Source organism: Magallana gigas, chromosome 2 (genome assembly GCF_963853765.1).
Source record: "Magallana gigas chromosome 2, xbMagGiga1.1, whole genome shotgun sequence".
NCBI classification, from domain to species: domain Eukaryota; kingdom Metazoa; phylum Mollusca; class Bivalvia; order Ostreida; family Ostreidae; genus Magallana; species Magallana gigas.
Window position 1 is genome coordinate 61076556 of NC_088854.1, and position 24223 is coordinate 61100778.

At 35.0% G+C, this 24223-nt stretch overlaps 2 protein-coding genes across 6 annotated transcripts; both read left to right on the plus strand.

Annotated features, from left to right (window-relative positions):
* The first annotated feature begins 282 nt into the window (after positions 1 to 282).
* On the plus strand, positions 283 to 15338 carry LOC105343833 (serine/threonine-protein phosphatase 2A 65 kDa regulatory subunit A alpha isoform). 5 transcript variants are annotated; one of them, XR_004596359.2, is made up of 19 exons: positions 283 to 435; positions 2503 to 2593; positions 3910 to 4010; positions 4267 to 4408; positions 4740 to 4830; positions 4939 to 5086; positions 5460 to 5615; positions 5743 to 5857; positions 6169 to 6325; positions 6490 to 6589; positions 6702 to 6824; positions 7246 to 7306; positions 7676 to 7830; positions 8179 to 8321; positions 11027 to 11118; positions 11685 to 11704; positions 12648 to 12687; positions 14471 to 14502; positions 14886 to 15338. XR_004596359.2 is itself a non-coding variant. In XM_034447588.2 (18 exons), the coding sequence occupies exons 1-16, from the start codon at positions 355 to 357 to the stop codon at positions 11699 to 11701; spliced, it is 1773 nt and encodes a 590-aa protein (XP_034303479.1). In that variant the 5' UTR covers positions 283 to 354; the 3' UTR covers positions 11702 to 11704; positions 14471 to 14502; positions 14886 to 15338. The 5 variants fall into 5 exon arrangements, 3 of the variants coding, with proteins under 3 accessions (XP_034303479.1, XP_034303480.1, XP_065933690.1); XM_034447588.2 differs by lacking the exon at positions 12648 to 12687; XM_034447589.2 differs by lacking the exons at positions 11685 to 11704; positions 12648 to 12687.
* Positions 15339 to 18601: 3263 nt separating this feature from the next.
* On the plus strand, positions 18602 to 21169 carry LOC105343835 (uncharacterized). Its single transcript, XM_011451331.4, has 7 exons — positions 18602 to 18863; positions 18951 to 19020; positions 19213 to 19484; positions 19568 to 19648; positions 19777 to 19899; positions 19986 to 20107; positions 20201 to 21169. Exons 2-7 carry the CDS (start codon positions 18975 to 18977, stop codon positions 20964 to 20966), a joined length of 1410 nt encoding a protein of 469 aa, XP_011449633.3. The 5' UTR covers positions 18602 to 18863; positions 18951 to 18974; the 3' UTR covers positions 20967 to 21169.
* The last annotated feature ends 3054 nt before the right edge of the window (positions 21170 to 24223 follow it).

A 24223-nucleotide genomic window follows, 5' to 3' on the forward strand; every position in this document is an offset into this window, starting at 1 on the left:
GGTCCAGCGATTGCTAATAACCACACAAACCTCTCAGGGACAATAAATTTGACCTCCACAGACCCTGTTGGTGCAGGAGGGATTGTTTAGGTGACTAGTCCATTTCGATTAGCGGCAGCGTTTGAAGCTAAGGGCAGACAATTCAGTATTGTTACTAGTCAACTCGTACGTTAAAAGGATGCATGAAAAAAATCACGCCGGATTAAAAAAAAATTAATAAATTAAACATGTACTATTATAATAAATTATTTCAATTATATAATTCAATTTGCTTTATCATTAAAATAAATTTGGGAAAAATTAGGATTACTTTTTTTTCATTGATATAAACGACCTGATTTGTTACAATTCAAAATGGCTTCCAGCGAGACGACTGACGAATCCCTCTATCCCATCGCTGTTTTGATAGACGAGCTAAGAAATGAAGATGTTCAGGTATTTTATAATTATTCAAACTCTTTTCAGATTGAAAATGCATTTTTAAGAACGCGGAACAAGAATATTCTGAACACTCATTTTATTTTAAGTTGGATTTGAAATTGGTTTGTTTAATTTAGAATAGGCCTTTCCTGCCCCTTCCCCTTTTAATAGAATGAAACATAACCATTTCATTTCTTCTTTTTTGTTATACGTACCCATGACTTATTCTGAAACTAAGTTTTCTATCGACTGTTTTTATTTATATTAAAAAATATACTTGTGTTTTCCTTGATGTTAAAAATAGAATTGATTGACAAAGCCTTTGCTTGAGCCTTTAGGTTAACCCTTACTTGTGAAATTTGTACTGCGTACCTTACAGAGTATGAGAAAAGTTTAATACACATAAGAAATTAGAATTTGATTTTAAAAAAAACCCAGAATCACCAGTGATAGCTTAGAGATGTTTCTCATAAGGTAGAAAGAATAATCTTACAGTGACCAGGCTATGCTCAGGTCAGAATTCGTCATATATACTTACAATGTAGCAGCCGCAAAGCGGATCAGCTTCGTATCGATTTTAAGCCTGTTAAAAATAATCTGCAGGGGAAAACATTTTTTATACATTGCAAACCTTTTTGAACATGCATATGTAGTTTAGTCCACAAAATATTCATTTAATGAGTCATACCAGGGACGTATATACTAAGTATAGTTATAGTCTGTCCCAAGATATTTTTGCCGCATATTTTCTTAAATTATTCAATATTTATAAATACCTCTTGGTTCAGACGATGTTCATTCAATAGTATGAAAAAATCCCAAGAGTTCCCCTTTGAAACGCCCCCTCTAGCTTGTCGGGTATCAGTACACGGCTAAAAATAAAAAGTCTACGAGGTTTTTCCATTGCCAAGGAGATGAAGACGCCCGGATGATAACGTTGAAAAATTGCGCGAGGGGTCCCGAGTATTTCCGAATGGAGAAAAGATGTCAACATTCCCCATTATAAATCTCCGTAGGAAATCTGTTTTCGTTCCTGTGAATTTTTTCGAGGGAAAAATAATAATGTGTGAATGAAGTTATCTTGGGAATTTTCCCTTTCATCGATTTTAATTGCACTTCAGTCACAGGTATGTGTATTTTTATTAAAACTCGTTCAAATATGCAGCATAAATATCTTGGGACAGACTATAGTATATACATCCCTGGTCATACCAAGGCATTTTGTTAAAATACACATTTTAAATTTACCTGCAATTTAGTTGGAAATTGCACTCAGAATGTCTTGGATTTGATCATAACATGGCGAACATAAACAGCCAATTTTCAAACATGATGTTAAAAATGGCAGTGATATCGTTGCAAAACCAATTTTTTCGTTTTTTAACCGAACAGAAATCCGGAATTCCCAATTGGTGCACTGAATCGAAAGAGATGAATTGCAGTGCATGAAACGTTTTGGTGCACAGTGCAGCCGTAATGTAGCATTTATTGTAGCTATGAAAGTGTAGTATGCCTGGCACATCTCACGAGAGTAAGGAAAGTTTCATGTTCTCTTATGGGAATTCACCAGGATACTAACCTTATGCAACGCGTCTGTTCACTTCTGAAGTCAGAACTACTCTGATCATGTGTGTTGGTGATGCAGCGTTTATATACCCTTTTAACGCGGAAGTCTGAGAAAATATCCCCTTTTCAGAAGCAGGAAATTCAAATAACCAAATCTAGTTACTTTACAAATCCAATGTAGAAAATATTGGTCTGAGAGTAAGATGAAAACTCATTTTGTTATCAGCTTCATTCTAATTACAGTTTTAGATATAATATGTTTTTTGGCTTCAAAATTCTTTTATTTTATTGTGTCATCTCACCAAATGATCATGAAGCATATTAACTGTTGGATGTCATGATTTCTAATCTATGTTACTATACTTGTTACTCTTTACAAAGTTTCACGCAGAAATGTCAATACATGTATTAAAGGTTTTTCTCAAATCATGGAGGGTTGTTTAGATTGGTAATATTGATCTTTTTCTTTTCTTACATGTAATGCCTAAAAATGATGTACAACTTTTACTTCTGCAGCTCCGTCTCAACAGTATCAAGAAGCTGTCAACAATTGCACTGGCCCTTGGAGTGGAGAGAACAAGGAGTGAGCTGATTCCCTTTCTGACAGGTATCTGCTGGGGAGTGTGAAGCTTAAAATAGCTATTTATTACAACTTTGGCAAGAACCAAATACTGAGGAGACCTTTTGTAACTTATAATCTGTTCTTACAGATACCACATACCTTATTTAAATAACCAATGTAGCCATAACTACAACATTACAATGATTTAGTTATAGTGAATATTTAACTTTAAAAAATTGTCACACAACAGGGCTCAACATTAATGCTTGTCCGCTTGTCTGGTACTAGTTCAAAAAATATATGGACAAGTGAATGTTGCTGGCCACTTGTCCGACTGGACAAGTGCATTTTTATGTAAAGAAGTCTCCAACATTTAAATAAGAAAAGAGAGTTTAGTGATAAGTTTTTCCGTAGTCTTGTTATAAGTTTATCGATTAGTTATTTTGAATTTCGATCCCGACATCAAATTGCAATGCATATTGAGTTACTCTTGATCGGGATTGAAGTTCTCTAATTTCAAACTGAAATGTAAAGGTGTGGATCTTAGTTCTTACAAAGTACCAAACACATGTTTAGAAAAAAGAAAGGAACAAAAGGAAGCAAAGATAAAGGATTATGGAAAGAAATGTAATTTATTTCAGGTTTCGTTCATCATTGATAGACTATGATGACTTTCCTTGTTCAGTTTAAAAAACAGATGAGAAATCAATATAACAGTTACATGTATTTTTAAACCTGGTGCTAAATCTAAAATGTCTTGTAATTTGCCATGACAAAGCTACAGCTGAAAAATCATGTTTAATGTTTTATGGAAAAAATAGATTTAGGAAAAATACCTTAAGTTTCCAGTTAAAAAGTCAGGTTATTAATTATAACTAGAATAATCAATAAATGACTTTTTTTTGTAATACAGAACTGTAGTTTTCAAGTTGACAACATTTAATCTTTAATATTGAAAATTTTTTGGACAAGTGAAGTTTAAGTTCGGACAAGTAAATGTCTTGGTCACTTGTCCGAATGGACAAGTAGGAAAAAAAGTTAATGTAGAGCCCTAAAAATTCTTTTCTTTGATTGGATTTAGCTGGCTCTCAAAATCTTCAACTTCAATAGTTGAGATCTGAAGTTAAAGTGAACAATTAGATATTAAGTTTCCAAATTGATAAAATATTTTGTCATTCATTAATTTTTAAAACACACTCATTGAAACCTCTTATTCTAAATTCATTCAATTATTCTGCCAATTCTCAAACCTTAGATTTCTTGATATACCTTAATGATATTAGGGATTTTTCTGATAGTTCAAGCTTTAGATTCCATGTTGTAAATGAAGGCTAACAATAATTTTTATTCTCCATTTGCAGACACAATTTATGATGAAGATGAGGTTCTGTTGGCCCTGGCTGAGCAGTTGGGTAACTTCACTCCTCTGGTCGGGGGACCGGAGTACGTCCATTGTCTGCTGGTCAGTATCTCTGCCACCAAGGCTAGCTCTTGTTTTTACTAGGTACTGTTAAGGCCTCTAGTAAGAAGCAGATTGTTGTAAAAGAGGACCTTGAATCATAAGACAACCGAAGAAATTTAATGCAAAGATCCTGTCAGTTTCTATTGTTGTTTATATGTATGTGCCTGCTGTGTTTTAGCCCCCACTGGTGATCCTTGGTCTTTCTTGTCAGATTCCATTGTTGTTTATAAATTTGTGATTGGTTGCTGTGTTGTAGCCCCCACTAGAGAGCCTCGCTACAGTAGAGGAGACGGTGGTCAGGGATAAAGCGGTGGAGTCCCTCAGAAACATCGCCACCCAGCACTCACCCGCTGACCTGGAGAACCACTTTGTACCGCTTGTCAAGCGACTGTCAGCAGGTCAGATATCTGTTCATCCAACACAGTCACCGACTGTATACTCTATAAATACTGCTATTGTCAAATGAGAAAAATTAAATCATTATTGCATCAGTGCACTAGGACTCAACAAATCTTTCTGACAGTCAAGTCATTGACAAGGCTTAATCTCAGATAATGCAAAGTTTGGTAAGACATAAGTAATTCAGTGTAGACAAATGATTATGGGAAGTATCACTGTAACATCTGAGAGGTGTAGGAGTGTATTACATGTGTTCAGTGTTTTACATTGTTTTAATAGATATTAATGAATAGGACAAAGCTGTATATATCCATGTACTTGATTATTTAGGAGATTGGTTCACATCCAGGACATCAGCTTGTGGTCTGTTTGCTGTATGCTATCCACGTGTTTCATCGTCAGTCAAAGCAGAGCTTAGACAGTAAGATATCTTTAAACGTTTTACTCAGCTATTGATACTTAATTTAAATGTAGTAAAGAGGTTTTAGAATTCTTTTCACGATTACCTTGATAACCAATTTTATTTCAGGCACTTCAGAAACCTTGGTGGAGATGATACTCCAATGGTTCGCAGGGCTGCTGCAGGAAAACTAGGAGACTTCGCAAAAGCTGTGGAGATTGAGTACTTGAAGTCAGACTTGATCCCTCTGTTCACTGCTCTGGCTCAAGATGAACAGGTGACATGTTCTTTTCTTTAACCAATGAGTTTAGGAGAAAGCTGAATGATAGAATCTCTATTATAGGTCAACTTTACCTGTTCAACCTTTTCAGATCTATCTGTACAGTTAAGCATCTATACATCAACCACCTCCCTCCAAGATTGATAAAACACAAAAGAAAGACATAAAATCACTACAATATAATATTGGACATTTTTCAGATACAGTGTAAAGTAACTTAGCAAGTTAGATAGCGTTAAGACTGAAATTTTTGGTATTACAGTGTTTATTGAGTAAAATATATCTTTATTCTTTAAATATATCTTTTAAATTGTGTGCCATTAATACTGTATACTTTATATGCCATTCATTGAGAGCATGATATTTGTAGGATTCGGTTCGTCTCCTGGATGTAGAGGCCTGTGTCAGCATCGCCTCCCTCCTCCCCCCGGATGACGTTGAGCAGTACGTGATGCCGACTCTCCGTCAGGCGGCCGATGATAAATCCTGGAGGGTCCGCTACATGGTGGCCGACAAGTTCACTGAGGTGGGTACAACATTGGGGTGTACAAAAACATTAAAGGGACCCAATGAAGATGCTTATGGTAGATAAAAGATGTAAATATGTTGACTGTGTTGTGCTGTAATTAAAGTTACAACATTTGTTCCTGTAGCTACAAAAAGCAGTGGGTCCTGAGATTACCAAGACTGACCTAGTCCCAGCGTTCTGTAGTCTTCTTAAGGACTGTGAAGCCGAAGTCAGGGCCGCAGCCTCCCACAAGGTCAAAGGTCAGGGATCACAGCCAAAATTACTCTCATATTTTATCATCTGTACCGTACAGCATTTTATTTTAGATTGTATCCATCTCTGTACATGTATACAGCAAAGCTTGGTGCAATATTTAGCATTGTTACAACTATCCTTTTTTTTTGGTCAGAATAGTTTTATACAATAAGCATAAATAGTTTGAATAAGTAGATCTGTTTAACAAATAGTTATTTAATTCATGCTGTTCATTGAGAATTCATGCATTTGTTATCTAGCTTGTATATATCAATCTTGAATTATTTAATTATATTTTGCTCATTCTGCTCATTAGATTTCTGTCAGAACCTGTCCCCGGATGTGAGAGAGAGTGTCATCATGACCAACATCCTGCCCTGTGTGAAGGACTTGGTCTCCGATGCCAATCAGCACGTCAAGTCGGCACTGGCCTCCGTTATAATGGGACTCTCCCCGATCCTCGGAAAGGACAAGTTAGTTCATGCACTGTTTATTCTTACATCGGAAAATCGCCTGTTCTTATTATTTTTCAAAAAAAATTCAGACTAGCAGATAGTAAGAGTTTTAGTTTATTTATTATAACATTTATAAGCCAGATGTATGAACATCTTTACACATAATGTTTTGTACATTTCAGTACAATTGAACATTTGTTGCCACTGTTTTTAACACAACTAAAAGATGAGTGTCCAGAGGTTCGATTGAACATCATATCCAACTTAGACTGTGTGAATGAGGTATGACTAGGCCAGATAGTGTTAGAAGATACTTTATTATGTTGTTATTGTATTATCAGCAACATAGAGCTATGAATCACATATTACATATATATTAATGTATGCTACACAGGTTATTGGAATCAAACAGTTGTCACAGAGCTTGCTTCCAGCCATTGTGGAACTGGCTGAGGACACAAAATGGAGAGTGCGCCTGGCTATCATAGAGTACATGCCACTGTTGGCTGGACAGTTAGTAAGTACTATAGTCTGAGTAACTGGCTATCATAGAGTACATGCCACTCTTGGCTGGACAGTTAGTATTAAGTACTATAGTCTGAGTACCTGGCTATCATAGAGTACATGCCACTCTTGGCTGGACAGTTAGTAAGTACTATAGTCTGAGTAACTCGATATTATAAAGTACATGCCACTCTCGGCTCGACAGTTGCTGGGTATTACAGTCTATACAACATATCTCAAAATGAGACTCTCGGGGTGGGTTTTTATCATTATAACTACGTTATTTTATTTTCTGGATTGAATTCTTAAATGTAATGACACAATAACTAATATGTACTAATAAGGGCAATATTAAGATATCAAACAATCAAGTTGCTATAGGCAATGTATCAATTAAATTTGTTGTATGATTAACTGTTCTCTGTCTGTTGCAGGGGGTGGACTTTTTTGATGAGAAGCTGAATTCCCTCTGTATGACCTGGCTTGTGGACCATGGTGTGTAATGATTAAGATATTCACACACCTTCATTTCAATTTGACTTATGACAATAGTATTTCTGTAACTTGGTAACAAATGGTGAGAAAAAACTATATAACTCACTCTAGCATTTTGGCCTATGACATCACAAGTAATTCTGAAACTCAGTACCAAATGGTACCAAAAAACCTACGAGACATTTCAAATATCTCTATCAGCTGTTAAGTACTTTAGGATTGATTTTATAAATAAACATTGCTCACTGTTAGCAGCAGATATACAATGTATTGGTACCAGATACTATCAACCACTTATGCATTACATTTTAAACTCTTGTAGAAGTTGCATTATTTGCTTTTGTTGATGCAGCCATTTCTCCTTTGCAGTGTTTGCTATCCGTGATGCAGCCACTGTCAATCTGAAGAAGCTGGTGGAGAAGTTTGGAGTGGACTGGGCACAGCAGACAGTGATCCCCAAAGTGTTACAGATGTCCAGGGACACCAACTACCTACACAGACTCACCTGTCTGTTCTGTATCAATGTAAGTTTTACCTGTTAAATCCCAAAGTGTTACAGATGTCGAGGGACACCAATTACCTACACAGACTCACCTGTCTGTTCTGTATCAATGTAAGTCTTACCTGTCACAATGCCACTGAGGAAGAAGCTTTCAGCAGTAAAAGCATTTAATCAGACAAAGGACTTTTATATTAAGTGTTCTCAGCAAAAGAGTATTATCAAATAAACAATTCTCTCTTATGGATTATTTGCTAGTGTGTTATAACAATTGAGATGTCATAGTGATATTTTTATTTTTATTTATCTCTAAACTTGTAATTTCATTTGATTTGATCTTAGGCTTGTGATTTCGTTAATATTCTATCTTCAGCTATTGTCCGAGGCTTGTGGACCAGAAATGACCTTGAAGCTGATGTTGCCAACCATTCTTAACATGGCTGGAGACAATGTTCCCAATGTTAGATTTAACGTAGCCAAATCAATACTCCGTCTAGGGAAAATGCTTGATCAAAGGTATGCTTCAATTGGTGCACCATCACAGTCATGAATAATGGCCCATAGATGTGTGTTGTACATAAAATAAGAGGTATAGTTTGTCCCAAGTTATTGCTGCCGTAACATTTGGATGATTTTTAATAGAAATACATATACCTGTGAAAAAAGTACAATTGGAATTAATGGAAAAGAAAATATTCATGATATCTTCATTGATACATTATAATTTTTACTCATAAAATGGGAAATTTTGATGCTTTCCCTCCATTCGGAACACCTTGCTTAAACTTTCAGCATTATCATACAAGTACTTTCACGTCTCCCGCAATGCAAAATTCCCTTTAATAAACTTATTTGTTTTCAGCCTTGTATTGAACCTGATAAGCTAGTGGGGGCATTTCAATGGATAAATCTTGGAATTTTTATTATTCTTTTGAATGAATATTGTTTGAATCCAGAGGTATTTATAAATATCGAGTAATTAAGCAAAATTTGAATGAAGGATATCTTGGGAGGGAGTATAGAACTTGTTGATAAGATTGTGGCTGTAATGAGTTAACCTGAATTTGACATTATGGCTATTCCTATTGCCAAGGCTAGTACATGTATAATTTGCTCAGCTTGATTATTTCGGTAATAAAAGGTACTCTGAAAAGAAGTTCCTTTCTATTTTCATAAATCCTTTTTCATCAATAGACTTATCTTTAAAATACAAAACGATAATTATTGAACATAGAACATGCTTAAGCCTACTAAAATGAACAAGATAAACGAAGAATGCTGTGGTTTATGGTTAGTCCTCCATAGAAAACCTGTTTAAGGATAATGGTAAAAAAATCATTCAAATTCATCACTTAAAATTCAGCAGTAAATACTAAGAAGTAAATAATTCAAGTATTCAGATTATATTGAGAAGAAAACTTTTAATAGTGGTTTTTTCCTGAGGAAATGTTTAAAAACTGTCTACCGTAATCAGGTAAATACAATACACACTTTTTTCCGAGCAATTTTTAACGTGAGAAAGGGGTGCGTATTATACATCCCTATAGGATTTTGACACATTTTTTCCCAAGGTGAAGCTCCGGTATCATACTGCCGTATTACCTATACTGTACACAGACAGAACCGATAACCCGCTATACATTGTAACATTACTTCATTATCACATATATATATTAATATTTAACCTTTAGGAAATTATTTTTATAGCGTGTAACTCAAGAAAATGTATACTTAAAGTCTGTTTATCAATAAACTGTTTCAAGATGACCTTTAAAATTAATTTTAACTGCCTATTCTTTATCTCCGTGTCCGCGGCCATTACAACTGTTATTAATAAAATGCGGGTTTGGATGGCCACGTGCTATATTTGTAACCGTTCTTTGAAAACAGCTCACACACCATTTGGCTCATTTTTGAACATTTTTATGAAATGATAATAAATTTATTGCAAATAATCATGAATAAAAATAATTCTATAACCTATTTCGTTGATTGAAGCCATTATTGTGCTCCCCCACCGCTAACGCTTGACACCTTAGGTATCTCAGACACTCCCCTTAAGTGTACTATACACAACACAACTATTTGTGCACATATTTTATTATGTTCCAGGAACTCTAATTGATCACTTTGATCGGCATCATTTAAGAATTTAATTAGGTCCGGTATCACCACACCTGTACTCTGTCAGTTTTTTCACTACACAGGGGTTGTAATGACAAAACAATTATATAACGCTTGTTAAAAGTAGTTGATTTTATTTATGGTAAAATACTTAATACAAGGTCTATTTAAACCATTGATAATGAAATAAAGATATTACCGGGATGTATTAGTTATAATAAATCCGAACCTAAAAAATATTGTGTTTTTCTTTTTTCCGGTAGTGTATTTCCGCAATGTAATTGAGCATCTATGTACAAAGTTTAACTGCTTTGTTGTACTTAGGATTACCGTTTGGTCAAATTTTTTTATGCGTATTATACATCCGAAGTAACTTTTTTCCACCACTTCCAGGCCCAAAGTGGGGGGTGCGTATTGTACACTACTGCATATTATAATCACCGGATTACGGTATTTGTTTTTGTTATTTTAGTGTGGCACATCATTAAGTTAAGCCTATATTGTACAATGTTTAGAACCATTTTAACAATACCTTGGATTTTCCGTTGGAGGTAGCTATCTATTTCTTGCGTCAAAATAAGGTAAAATGACGCGGTTCCAAGGGAAAGATACACCGATTGCGTAATCTTAGCTCAAAAGCCAGACATATCTTATTGATTTCAAAGAGCAATGGCTGAGTGGCCAGCAATGAAATAGACAGGCCTACGTCACATTGCTGTTTGACACAACTACCCAAAGTCCAAGCTCTAGTTAAAATGGTTCTATTTAGCCTGTATTAGACAATGTAAATTAAGCCTGTATTAGACAATGTTAAGGAAGCCTGTATTAGACAATGTAAATTAAGCCTGTATTAGACAATGTTTATTTAGCCTGTATTAGACAATGTAAACTAAGCCTGTATTAGACAATGTTTATTTAGCCTGTATTAGACAATGTAAACTAAGCCTGTATTAGACAATGTTAAGGAAGCCTGTATTAGACAATGTTTATTTAGCCTGTATTAGACAATGTAAACTAAGCCTGTATTAGACAATGTTAAGGAAGCCTTTATTAGACAATGTTAACTATAAATGACTTTTTGTGTTTTTTAATTTCAGTGTGGCACAGCAGCAAGTAAAGCCTGTATTAGACAAACTGAAAGCCGACTCGGACATAGATGTACAGTATTATGCTTTGGAGGCCATTGATGGTAATTATTATCTTACGATTGTGTAGATGGTGATATGGTATACCTGTAAGCTTCAGGTATCCTACAGAAAAAATAGTACTGGCCAATATCTCACCACCATCACAGTTCTTTATTGTCACTAGAAAATGTCAGTGAGTTCATTTCAAAACATAAAGTATAAATCAAATTAAGCTTCCGCTTAAGAAATAGATATTGAATTAAGAAAACTTCATCATATTTTGTTTGGTTATGTGTTCAAGTCTTGGAGTAATATGATCGCTACCAATCTAGTTCATAATCTGATGTACTCTTTAATGTTAATTACTTTGGTTTAAATACATGAATTATCAAAATTTTTGCATCTAACTTTGTTTCATATACATTACTTAATGCTTCATGTAAACCATAAGGCAATGAAATAATCATTATACTTATAGACCACATGAACATATTCACAAAAATAGATGTTTAAAAAATATTATGAAAGCTTGCTCAATGTTGTAGCTTTATCAAGAGATTGTTATGGGTTAAGCTCAAGTACTTGAGGAGTAGTAATTTTACTCTTTCTTTCTTCACTACTTATATAGTAATTGTCAAGTCATAAATGGTAAGTCTTCTATTTTGTTCTATGGCTGCCTGTCACAGTTCATCTCTTCAGCACTTTAGTTTGGTTCATGGGCATCATATAGCATATTTATTTGTATCTTATTAAACCCATATATGTAGATTATATTGTCTTCTCAAATATGAGAGAATCATGTAGGTCAGAGGTTGGAAGCTTTCAACAGTGAATTTTATTAAATAGCATATTGTCCTTAAAAAAATTGTGATTTGAGAAATATATATTTTAAAACATGAAATTTTAACTGTTTAAGTTGGAAGCTTTTCATCCTTATTTTCAAATTAAAAGAAAAATTTCTTATATGATTTTCAATCAAGAGACATTGGTCGTCCCTTTCCTTTCTCTTTGTATCATTGTTTCTCTCTCGGCAAAAGAACTTAGTAGCACACGTAGCAAGCACTAATGCATGCTGGGTAAATTTCATCACCATGACTCCTGCTGTAATTTCTGTAGACTGCACCAATTCTAAATATGCATGTATACAATGTGATGGTATATAAAAAGAACGTTTATATTTTACAATCTTGAACATGTTGTAGTAAAGTTATTAGCTTCCTCTGATGCCCATTTTGTATATTAATGCAAGGGTACCCGTTTTGTGAAACACTACTAAAGTACCTGTTTTATCTACTATATTGTAAATGTGTTGTATGAAATGACGATGCTTGTTTGTTATACCTACACATACCTGTAGTTTTTTATGAGAACCTTCCAGTAGTGTTTCTCTGTGCATTAAAGATGCACATTGTTATGTTTGGCTGGAATTAGTTGATATTTCACTAGAACAAAATGGGTAAAAAATACTAGAAAGACATTTTCTTTTGTTAGTTTCCAATTGTCTGTGTATGTATTTTCTGATTAAACTGTACAACTGATTGAATATAGACATTTTGGGTTTTATCTACGATATACAAACTTTTTTTTCCAGATCCCTGTATCCGATCGGTTTACAGTCTGTAGTTTATGGGGTAAATGATGATGTAAACAAGCTTGTTTTTAGAATGTTAGAGTAAAACAATCCATGCTGAATGTGGTGTCATTCTTGTTAAAATGGTTCTGCAATTGCACATGGTATTCTGTGATGCCATGGGTCAACTACTTCTTTCCCTGGCTCTTTTAATGAAAATATACCATAATCCTAGAACTCTTTTTTCCCTGGCTGTGTGTGTGGTAGCATTTTCTGACTGGATGCTCACAGCATTCCTTTCCCAAGGTCTTGGTATGGTGGTACTGTATCCCTGATCCTATGGTCCTAGTTCTTTCCCTGGCTTTTTGTATGGTAGAGTTATCTGAACCCATGATTCAGTTTTTGAATTGGATATTCCCTGATCCTACAGTCCCAGTTCTTTCCCCGATTCTTTGTACATGTATAGTGGTACTGTATCCCTGATCCCATGATCTCAGTTCTCTCCCTGGTCCTGTCTGGTGGAATTATCATGTTTCATGATTCTGTTCTTTCTCTGGCTCTTTGTATGGTGGTTCTGTATTCCCTGACCCCACAGTCACAGTTCTTTCCCTGACTCTTTCTCTGATCAGATGATTCCAAAGTTTGCCCCTGGCTATGCATGTGGTGGTTTTCCCTGATCCCTTTCTTCACATACTCCTTAACCTGGTTGTCTAGTGGTTTCCCCTAATGTGATAATCCCAGTTCTTTACCTTACTCAGTGTTTGGTATATTCTTTGTCTACCGGTAATAACATTAGTTCCTTACCTGACTCTGTGTGTGGGATATTCCCTGATCTGATAATATTAGTTCCTTACCTGACTCAGTGTGTGGGATATTCCCTGATCTGATAATATTAGTTCCTTACCTGACTCTGTGTGTGGGATATTTCCTGATCTGATAATATTAGTTCCTTACCTGACTAGGTGTGTGGGATATTCCCTGATCTGATAATATTAGTTCCTTACCTGACTAGGTGTGTGGGATATTCCCTGATCTGATAACATTAGTTCCTTACCTGACTCTGTGTGTGGGATATTCCCTGACCTAATAACATTAGTTCCTTACCTGACTCGGTGTGTGGGATATTCCCTGACCTAATAACATTAGTTCCTTACCTGACTAGGTGTGTGGGATATTCCCTGATCTGATAACATTAGTTCCTTACCTGACTAGGTGTGTGGGATATTCCCTGATCTGATAACATTAGTTCCTTACCTGACTAGGTGTTTGGGATATTCCCTGATCTGATAACATTAGGTCCTTACCTGACTCGGTGTGTGGGATATTCCCTGATCTGATAATATTAGTTCCTTATGTGACTCGGTGTGTGGGGTATTCCCTGATCAGGTCATCCTAGTTCTTGACTCTGTGGTGTGGAATTTTCTGATCAGTCCCAAAGAAAAAACTGGTGCGTGAGAACATATTTAAGGACAAAGCTGATGCTATAGGGCTTATTTTAACTGACAGTGTATTGATTAGTGTTCATATGCAGATCAGAAAAATACCGACAGCAGATCGTTATTAAGACTGTTGAAATACATGTAAAGGATTAAGCATGAGAACTGCTCATCAATTCACAATAGCAACATCAAAGGAAGTTTCAACTGCATGTCATAATAATACCTCTTGTTTGTGTGTTCTTAAATTTAAAAAAGTTCTAAGTGAAGAGTAAAAGAGTATCCATGCATTATAAACAGTTCACTCTGACATATTGTATGTCATAAGTGTATATGTATATTTAATGAAAATGCTAATCATTGATACAAGTTTTTATTTTTGTAAATCATAACCTCTGTCTTTTTCAGGATTAAAGTAAAAAGCTTTTTAGATAAATTAGGTAAGTACCTGTAGTTAAAATGTGTATATTATTGAAATGATTGGTATACTATGTAACAAAAAAACTAGGTTCACTTAAAGTTTTATTTGGTACTTTGTCTGTAGTTTAAAAACTCATACAATTAAAAAAAAAAAAGAACTTGTTCTGTTACCAATAGTAGATTTATTTTGTCGTATTCACAACTTTTTGAAAAATTAAAACTGCAGTTGAATGTATAAATGTTTTTAAACATTATGTATTCATACCAACATTGGAAAGAAATGCTACATTGTTCAGGTTATAGGGCCTTTATATAAACTACGACATAGCATTAATTACAAAAAATAGTTTTCTTATATTTGCGTATGTATATAAAATGACAGTAAATTTATTGTTTGTTGTAGGAGGAGTGCAAACAATTGATCTATGTCGTGTTGTGCCAGCAGCTGAGGAAAGTTCACAAACATTACTTTTATTTAAAAGTGCTTCTTTATAAACTTCAAGACAGAAATTTCCTATTTATGAATTCAACTACAAACAGGGAATCTCTTAACAGTGATGATGGAACTGTTCTAATAAACTTATGTAACTAAAAATCCTTGAACTTATTGTGTTATTTAGAATTACTTAATTAACAAATCACATGATTTCATTTTATTTTTGCATCATTATGTAAATTAATTGAAGAAACTATTTAGGATTAAAATCAATGTAGTAATACTGGTCTCCAGGCAAGAAGTTCTAGATAATGTTGGATTTATGGAATCAGTTTACTAATGTGTCAATAATGTACCTGTTTTGATATATTTTAGCTGTCACTGTTTAGAGAACCAAAAATAAAATGAGATTTATGTACAGTCTTTTTTTTTAATATTGAAACTTAGCTGGTAAATACGAGTGGTCCATATAAGGTAGATGTACATTTACAACAAATGATGAACGGAATCTAGGTTACATTTACATTTTCCAGTATCTTTGCATGTGATAACACTACATCAATTTGTATCAGTTTTGTACTATATAACCCGTAACTTCAAATGAAGCCAAATTGAGGTGCCAGCAGGGTTTGCTTATTTATATTTAATCGTACGTTGGTTTAAAATTATATAAGTAATAAGGAATCATTCTTTGAATATTATGAGGTGATAATTTCGGTAGTATTATGATATAGATCAAATCTATCATAAAGCCCTTCAAGCTTTATTCGATTTGATCACGCCCGACCAAAATTATCACCTTATTATACTCCAAGAATGATTTTACAACAAATAATGAGTGGAATATAGGTATCTTGATATAAGGTAGATGTACATTTACAACAAATGATGAACAGGATCCAGCTATCTTGATACACATGTAAGGTAGATGTTCATTCACTGAGGGACTGCAAAGTCAGCAGTATGATGCACAAATTGAAAATAAGTATTTAACAGTAGCTATAGAGCAGGTCACATTTGAGAAATATTAGATACTATCTGAGGACAACATAGATTTCACTACTGTGTCAGCTCTAGATGGTTTGGGTTTACCTGAACCAATCATCTGAATATTGTAACTCTACATTATCACATTGAAGACATTTGTACAGTTTTTTTTAGCCCACTGAGATGAAGTCAGGGGGAGCTATGCTATACCCCCTGGGTCGGCGTTGACGTCCGGATTTGGTCAAAGTTTTTGGAGCAGGTCCTGTATCTAAGTATTTACTTGTCCTCTCTTCACCAAACATACATCTGGACTACTTATGGACATAAAAGACCTGGATGCTAAATTTGAGCCATGAATTTTGGATGCTGGAGGAGTTTAAGGTTTTTGAAGCAGGTTAAATTGTTTTTAGCAGATGCCTTTTGAGAGCCATAGACACATTGGAATTTGGGTCGAATTGGTATTTTGTGCGGTCCGTGATTTTTCTTAGGTCGATGAAGGTTTCGACGTGGATTTCAGTCGTGTCAGTTTCTATAGAGTCAGGAATTGCAATCAATTTCTATAAGAAATCATTCTTGATAGATGTAAATATGATACTAGTATGATAAGGTGATCTCATAAAGGTAATGCCTCATCTTGGTGAGCTCTGTAATACATGTATTTGATTACTAATGTTGCTGTTGTGTGAGTGTGTGTAGGGGGGAGGGGGTATTGTGTTTTATGGTTATTAAACTGTCGTGCAGGTTAGAATTTATGTAAACTTCACTTAAAACTAAACCGGTGAAAAATGACGATGATGTATATATACTAATTTTAAACCTGCTACTTGAAATTGTGAATGCAATTGAAGTTGTGACATTACTTGATGTGGAAGACTTGATGTGAGTAGTAAGAGAGCTTCCTAGTTGAGTCTGGTCGACCTATTTATTTACTAATGAGTACTAAAACATCATGATCAGGACGTGCGTGAACTCTGTGAAAAAAAACAAGAGTTTGAAAAACTTCTTTTTAAACAACTGCATCTCTAAATAGATAATTTTAACCTCTCTATCTCGCATTATAAACCAAGTATTTCAAAAATTTGATATATATATTTCATTGTTTACCAGTATCCAACTTATGCACTGGCTTGCCTGCAAGGTTGTATTTTTTTCCTTTGATTCAAACATGATTCTATCATTAATACTTGTATTATATTAGTTCAACATAAACCCACAGCATCAATAGGGCCTAGTCCTATAGTCTGAACCCTGGCCAACACGGCATTAACTTCCTTGTTCATATGAATATTTTCATGAACTTCGTTTGGGTCTCTACTCAGCAATGTTTTGGTTAAAGTTATGCGTTTTGTCTTTAAATTATTAGGTTGACATCTTATGAAAATAAAGAGTCCAAATACTAATAACTATTTACTTTTCTTACCAGAATCTCCATAATATATGTAAAACGCTATTTCCATAACACGTTTCGGCCAACTCCATTTATTATAGTTTTTTTTAAAATACATTTTTCAAGTGAAACAAGTTTTGAATTTATATTTTTAAAGCACGTATTATGTGAAAAACACATAACAGTTCTCATTTTTATTGATAAACTGAAAAAGAAAAAAGACATTCTGTAGCGAAGAATACCAGTTTTTTGTTTATTAATTAAGAAAATGAATACTATAATTACAAAATTTGAAATATTTCAACACATTTTTGTAATTTGATTGTTAACTGGCTTTTTATTTTTTTGTAGAATCAAGATTAATATTTATTGCACTTGGAAATTTAAAAAAAATATAGGGGCTAACATGTTAACGTTCTTTCTACAGCATTTAGAGCATGTACATGTATATACTCTAAATCGCTCAGTCGACTTAACCTTGAGAATATTCAATAATCATGCGCGGATCTAGAGGGGGGGGGGGGTCGGGGGGGGGGGGTCCCGACCCCCCCTGGAAAATGAAAATTTATTAAATTTACATAGTAAAATTATCGCGAAAATATGCCTCGGACCCCCCCTGGCAAACACAATTATCCTTCGGACCCCCCTGGAAAAAATTTCTGGATCCGCGCATGAATAATGAATTTTCTTCAAAGACTTTTTGATTAGTTTGTATCTTGAAAAATGTTAGAAGTCTAGCTGTAGTTAAAGAGATAACCTTGCGATAAGATAAATAATTTTGTGAAAACTGTGTGAAAAGTACATTCATATACTACCATGCATGTAAAAATACAATATTTTCAATTTGAAGCTTATTGTTGTTAAAGATCAAAACATTCTAAACTTGCAGAAAATTACACATTGGTCTGCTACTAATTCAATTTTATTAACTCAATTATTGATGAGGTCATGCATTGGAGTAGGGAATATTAACATAAGAATTCGTGAACAAGACGAAAAAGACTGCTTTTGCCAAAATATACGACCTCTGGGGGGGGGGGGGGGGTCGTGGGCTTTACAAATATAGATTTGGTCAACATTAGCACGATCCAGATCTCTGCTTCAAACCTGACTGTTTTATTGCTTAGAACTTCGCTTTTTCAATTCTTGTATTCAGTATGTGGCTGGTAGTTTTTCATTGTGTTTTATTATTTTCATTGATTAATATGCGTAGTTCAGTCGCCAGACTGCAGGTTCCACTAAGTACTCTTATGTTCAGGGGATTTAAATCTATTTTCTATGCCAAGTATATTTAATACACTTTAAATCACTTTGAATAACGCCACTCAGAGCCTTTGGGTCTCCCAAAGAAACTTATGTTTATGTGAATGCAGAAAAACATAGGACAATAGGCGCGTACAAAAGACAGCTATCGATTGCTTGAATGGTCGGGTAGCTGTAGGTCGGACTGGGTGTATATCTGTAGATTCCTAAAGAGACATCTCTCAACTTTACAACAGTAGGGAGAGGGAGCACCTGTTACTATGTAGGCCTGTAGGTTGGTAGAGGCACCTGGCAAACAAACAAGACAGGTAAAAGTGTGCAGAAAGTAGAGAGCAATGGCAACCCAACGTAATCTCAATAACCAAACATTTCAGCGTATTCCTTGTGTTTTATAGGCTGTTCTTTACAAAAGTATACAAATGGCGGATTTAAACAACATACCAATATTCCCCGGTGCGAGGCTAGGTAAGAATCTCTCTCTCTCTCTCTCTCTCTCTCTCTCTCTCTCTCTCTCTCTCTCTCTCTCTCTCTCTCTCTCTCTCTCTCTCTCTCTCTCTCAATTACCGGTATGATGATAATAAGAAGTAAAGTACATGACTGTATGCTTTTTATTCCGTATAACATGACACACTATATTCGTTGTCTGTGACAATGTAGATCTCCTGCGCCCCTCTTCCCCCGCGGTATACCACCAGAAGGAGGTGATCACGGAGGTACCCCGCTGTCGTCAGCTGGTCCATGTCCTACAGAGGGAGTGTATTATATCGGTGGCGGGGGAGGGGGTAGCGCTAGGCAGGGAGGGACCCCTCACACTGTTCCTTGTTGGGACATTCTACGGCAAGGTTTATGCTTTCGACTGCCTGGTAAATAATGAACTTTTCGATAAAGGAGGGTTACGACTTCTACTGGAGAATACCAAAGTTCTAAAGGTGAGTTGTAACTTCAAAAGAACTAAAGAAATCTTAATGCCCCCAACACAGACGATAATATTGAACTTAATCTCATGTTTCAGGTAGCTTTTTCTTGTTGCTTTCTGAGTGCTGCTTTATATACACAATTTGCTGTGCGACTTCGCAATGTGTTCGATACACAGGTACGTCTACCAGTAATCAATCAGGATGACTTGGAATTTGTCATATATTTTTTATTAATATTGCCTAACCAGATTTAAATAACCACCCATCGTTGTTCGATCGTTTTATGTGTGATACCTCTCTACAGATAGCACACCTTGTGATTCGTGAGCTGGAGGGACAGAAGCTACCTGAACGGTTAACCTTGTTTGACATCTGTCAGTGCTACTCCGGAACCGGAAATAACTACGGATGGAGAACGGATGTTAAGGTTACTTGATGAAAACATGTCATGACGGAATATCAACAGGTGAAGAGCTGTATAATTAAGGGTCGATTTTTTTTTTATATTTGAAGGACATGTACTTACGAAGAATCGGGGACTACTGGTCACAGCGACCTCTGACGTGTGAGATGTTGGAGTTCGCCGCTGATGACGTCATGTCTTTCATACCAGAAGTATACAGAAGACAGTCCGAGTAAGATAATAGTATTGTTTATGGGTGTTTTTTTTTATCTCACTGGAAATATTTTTAATTGTGTTAACCGTTTTTGTTCATACTTTATAACAGATTTCTCGAAGAGCACAGATTATTGCCAAAATTCAAAGCTCGTGTGGAGGAAGAAATATTGGTAGAAATCAACCAAGAAGTCAAGAACATGCGAGGTGAACGGATCGAGGCCATAGTAATGGGGGTACTGCGCGACCTTGACAAGCAATACAAGGACAAAACAATGAAGTTAGAGGAGTTGTCGGACGACCAGTTGTACGCCCTTCATCTCCTTCAGTACGATGACGCTAGCAAAATAACACCCCGGATTGACAAGCTCAAAACGGACTACATTATGAATGAAATGAAGGCCATAGAAAATGATTTGTATACAGATCAGGTGATGATCGCCGGCAGAAACGGTCTGGGTGACGATTTAAAGACTTGGGAGAGGCACCCGGATGAAAACGTTAAGAATAAGGCCCGGATGTTGCGGCAAGCCATATACACCTTAATTCTGAAAGAGATCGGGCGTCGGTATTCTGGTTTTTCGGTGCCTCAAGTTTTTACGGAATTGGAGAAACAAGCCTTAAGATCTGTGACCCCAGTGAGTAGCTCTGATTTGAACTTTGACCCCTTTGTTTTGGGTCAACACTGGATTCTTGTTGAACATGACATAGATCAAGCTCTCTTCAATCTCAGATATGGGCACCCTCATATCCAGATTTCAAAGGACTTCAGCAACCGCCTCAAATCGTATGAAAACCTGGATGTCCCCGAAAACATTCAAATGAAAGCGAAGTTGCTGCTCAGTATCCAATCTAGTAAAGGAACAACGTATGCTTGACGTGCCTGAATCCAGTAGGACTCTGATGGTGTAGATATCACACCGTGCCTCCCCCAATGTTACAAGAATAATATTATTGTTTAGTTTGCTTTATGCGACAGTCATTTAAAAGTCACTTAACAAATGTATTAGCCCAGAAAATCAGAAAATCAAGCTTAAAATACCAAGAAATGTGTAGAAATAAAAGCTATGAATAAGTTAAATCTTTGTCTGTTTAAGAAATAGGTACAGGTCTCTAGAAATAATGTTCTAATTACCTGTACTTTGGTAGCTAATGTAAAGAAGTGGGTATATTGCTCTACTCGTACAACTCCAAAACGTTCTTAGTACTGGTATTGTAGTAGTCCTGGTATTATGGTAGTTCTGGTACTATGGTATTACTGGTACTGTGGGAGTTCTGGTACTGTGGTATTACTGGTACTGTGGGAGTTCTGGTACTGTGGTATTACTGGTACTGTGGGAGTTCTGGTACTACATGTATATGATACGTAGCCTACTGTATTATCGAAGTTCTAGTATATATATACTATATGGTAGTACTGGTAATTTGGGAGTACTTGTACTATGGTATTACTGGTAATGTGGGAGTACTACATGGTAATGTGGGAATACTTGTACTATGGTATTACTGGTACTGTGGGAGTACTGGTACTATGGTAGTACTGGTAATATGGTAGTACTGGTAATATGGTAGTACTGGTACTGTGGTATTACTGGTACTGTGGGAGTACTGGTACTATGGTAGTACTGGTACTATGGTAGTACTGGTAATATGGTAGTACTGGTACTGTGGTATTACTAGATTATGGTAGTAATGGTACTATGATAGTACAGGTACTATGGACTACTGGTACTACATGTATAATGGTAGTACTCGCACTATGGTAGTATTGGTATTATGGAAGAACAGGTACTATGGAGGTCTGGTACTATAATAATAGTACTGGTACTGTACGCGGTAGCTGATATGAAGATATACAACGTTACAGGGCTGAATAATCCTCAAAGTCGCATGTCTTTAATCTGTTAATGTAGATACATTCCTTGGTAACTATTATATCCTATTAATTGGTGTTTTCTTTTTCCTGTAAGCAGTATCGGTATATTATTAACAATGTTATTTATATGCACTTTACAACCAATGTCACTGGGATGAAAGGTGCAATATTAAGCCCAATTATGAGATGAGAAATGTTAACTTGATATATAGTTGGCACTGTTGGAAAGTTTGGTATCCAAGGATAATTGATTTTAGCGTAAAAAGTCTTTTTTGCTTTGGATGTTGAACTGAAAATTTGGTTTATCAAAATTATAATTTAAATTATCTAGAATAGTTTAAAAACAGTTATAGTTTAAGTTTGAATCGGTAAACATTTTATGCACACTTACACATGTATTATATACACATGTAATTTTTGAAGTTAATTGACATATTTGAAGTTCACTAAATTTGACAAAATTTGTACATGATCTGCAATTAGATACTAGAACTTCTTCATTATTTAGCATCAGTATGCACCTTGCAAGATAAGTAGGTTTTAATATCATCCACTGGGAGATGAGGTTTTGAGGTTTGAAATTTCATTATTAAAACTAGTCTGAATAATAATGTATAACTCATCTGAATGGTCGTTAATATCAAATTCTTAACCATTTGGCGCTAAACAATCTTTTTGGTCTTACAAATCATTAAGCCCAGTTTTAATTGAGAAGTTTTGTTTCAGTGTCATGTCAGTGTAAATTTTAAAATTAGCGGGTGGCAGACACCACAAGATTTAAGTTGTCATGATGTAAATTTTTGTTTTTACTGCCACCCGTTATAATAGAAATCTACAACATGTCATCAGACCAAATACTTAACCTCGGATCTTATATTTTTTGATACATTATAGTTCAAGGGTTTGTCATTTCCCCCATGTTATATGATGTGCACTGTAACACACGTGTTTTCAATCGAATATTTTGTATCTAATGATTGTGTCAATGTGGAAAAAATATCTGCCGAAAACGATTTTAAAATAGATGCATAGGTAGACTCGTTCCAACGACCGGAAATTTTAGAACAAAGAATTTTAACTATAAGACAAATAAGTCATTAGTAATGTGTATATCAAAGAAAAATATAGCAATTCAGAGTTTTATTCTTTAAAAACCACCATCATAATTTGTAATTGTTTTTGTTTGAAAAATATATAGAAAAATGTTACTTGAAAACGTCGATCAACTTTAAATGGATATAATAATTTAAACATAACTACATCTTCCCAAGTCAAAAGTTTCTGATCCGCTCTACAAAAAGCACCTGGCGGATCAGAAACTCTTGACTTAGGAAGGTGACACTGTATTGATATTGAGGGTCAATCTTATTTTCATCGGTTTTAGTTTAAACAATATTTTATTGATAATTTACAATAGCAGGTACATGTATTTGGCATAAAGTACAATAAGATTGGGAAACAAGCCAAAAGGCTTATACAAATCCCTCTCTTAGATAAGAAAAAATATGAGAGGTGCAAATTACATGTATGTATGATTAAATAAAGAACCAGAAAGCTTATATAAAAGAGGAGATAAAGACATCCAATATATGTATCAATCAAGACTAGACATTTTGACATATGCATGAGTTTGAGAGTTGGAATTACAAGTGCATTTATTTTTAAACTAGTGAGCTAATCGACCCACGAACGTATAACTTCATGTTATACTATAAGGAAAACAATACAATTATGTTAAGAACAATTTGAAGTAAAACACCAAAGGAAATACATGTATGAAATACATCCCTGTATAAATATATCCTAGACGCTATTTACATATTTAGAGAATATAATTAAGTAAAAAAAAAGTGTCGAGGTTACACTAGGTACCCTGAAATCGTTTACTGTCGATGATAAATTTTTGGACCATATAAAAAATGTATTTATTATCATTATCGCTAAGATTGGGAGACCCAAAGAGTAATATGTTTACATTTGTTGAATCTCGAAGTTTGTTAATTGTTTCACTACGTATTACATTATAATTTGGGCAATATAAAAGATAGTGGTCATTACTTTCAATATTGAACCACATGTGCATAAGGGGGAGGGGCAGAGGTTTCTGCGGAACATATAAAGTTTCAGAGCGCTGCACTCTAATCTTAACTGGGAATGTAGAATTTGTCCTTTTCTGGATCCTAAATTATAATAATCGGGAATGTTTATGTTGCTACGATTTAAATATTTTTTGAAATTGTTCAAAGAAGGGTTGTTTTG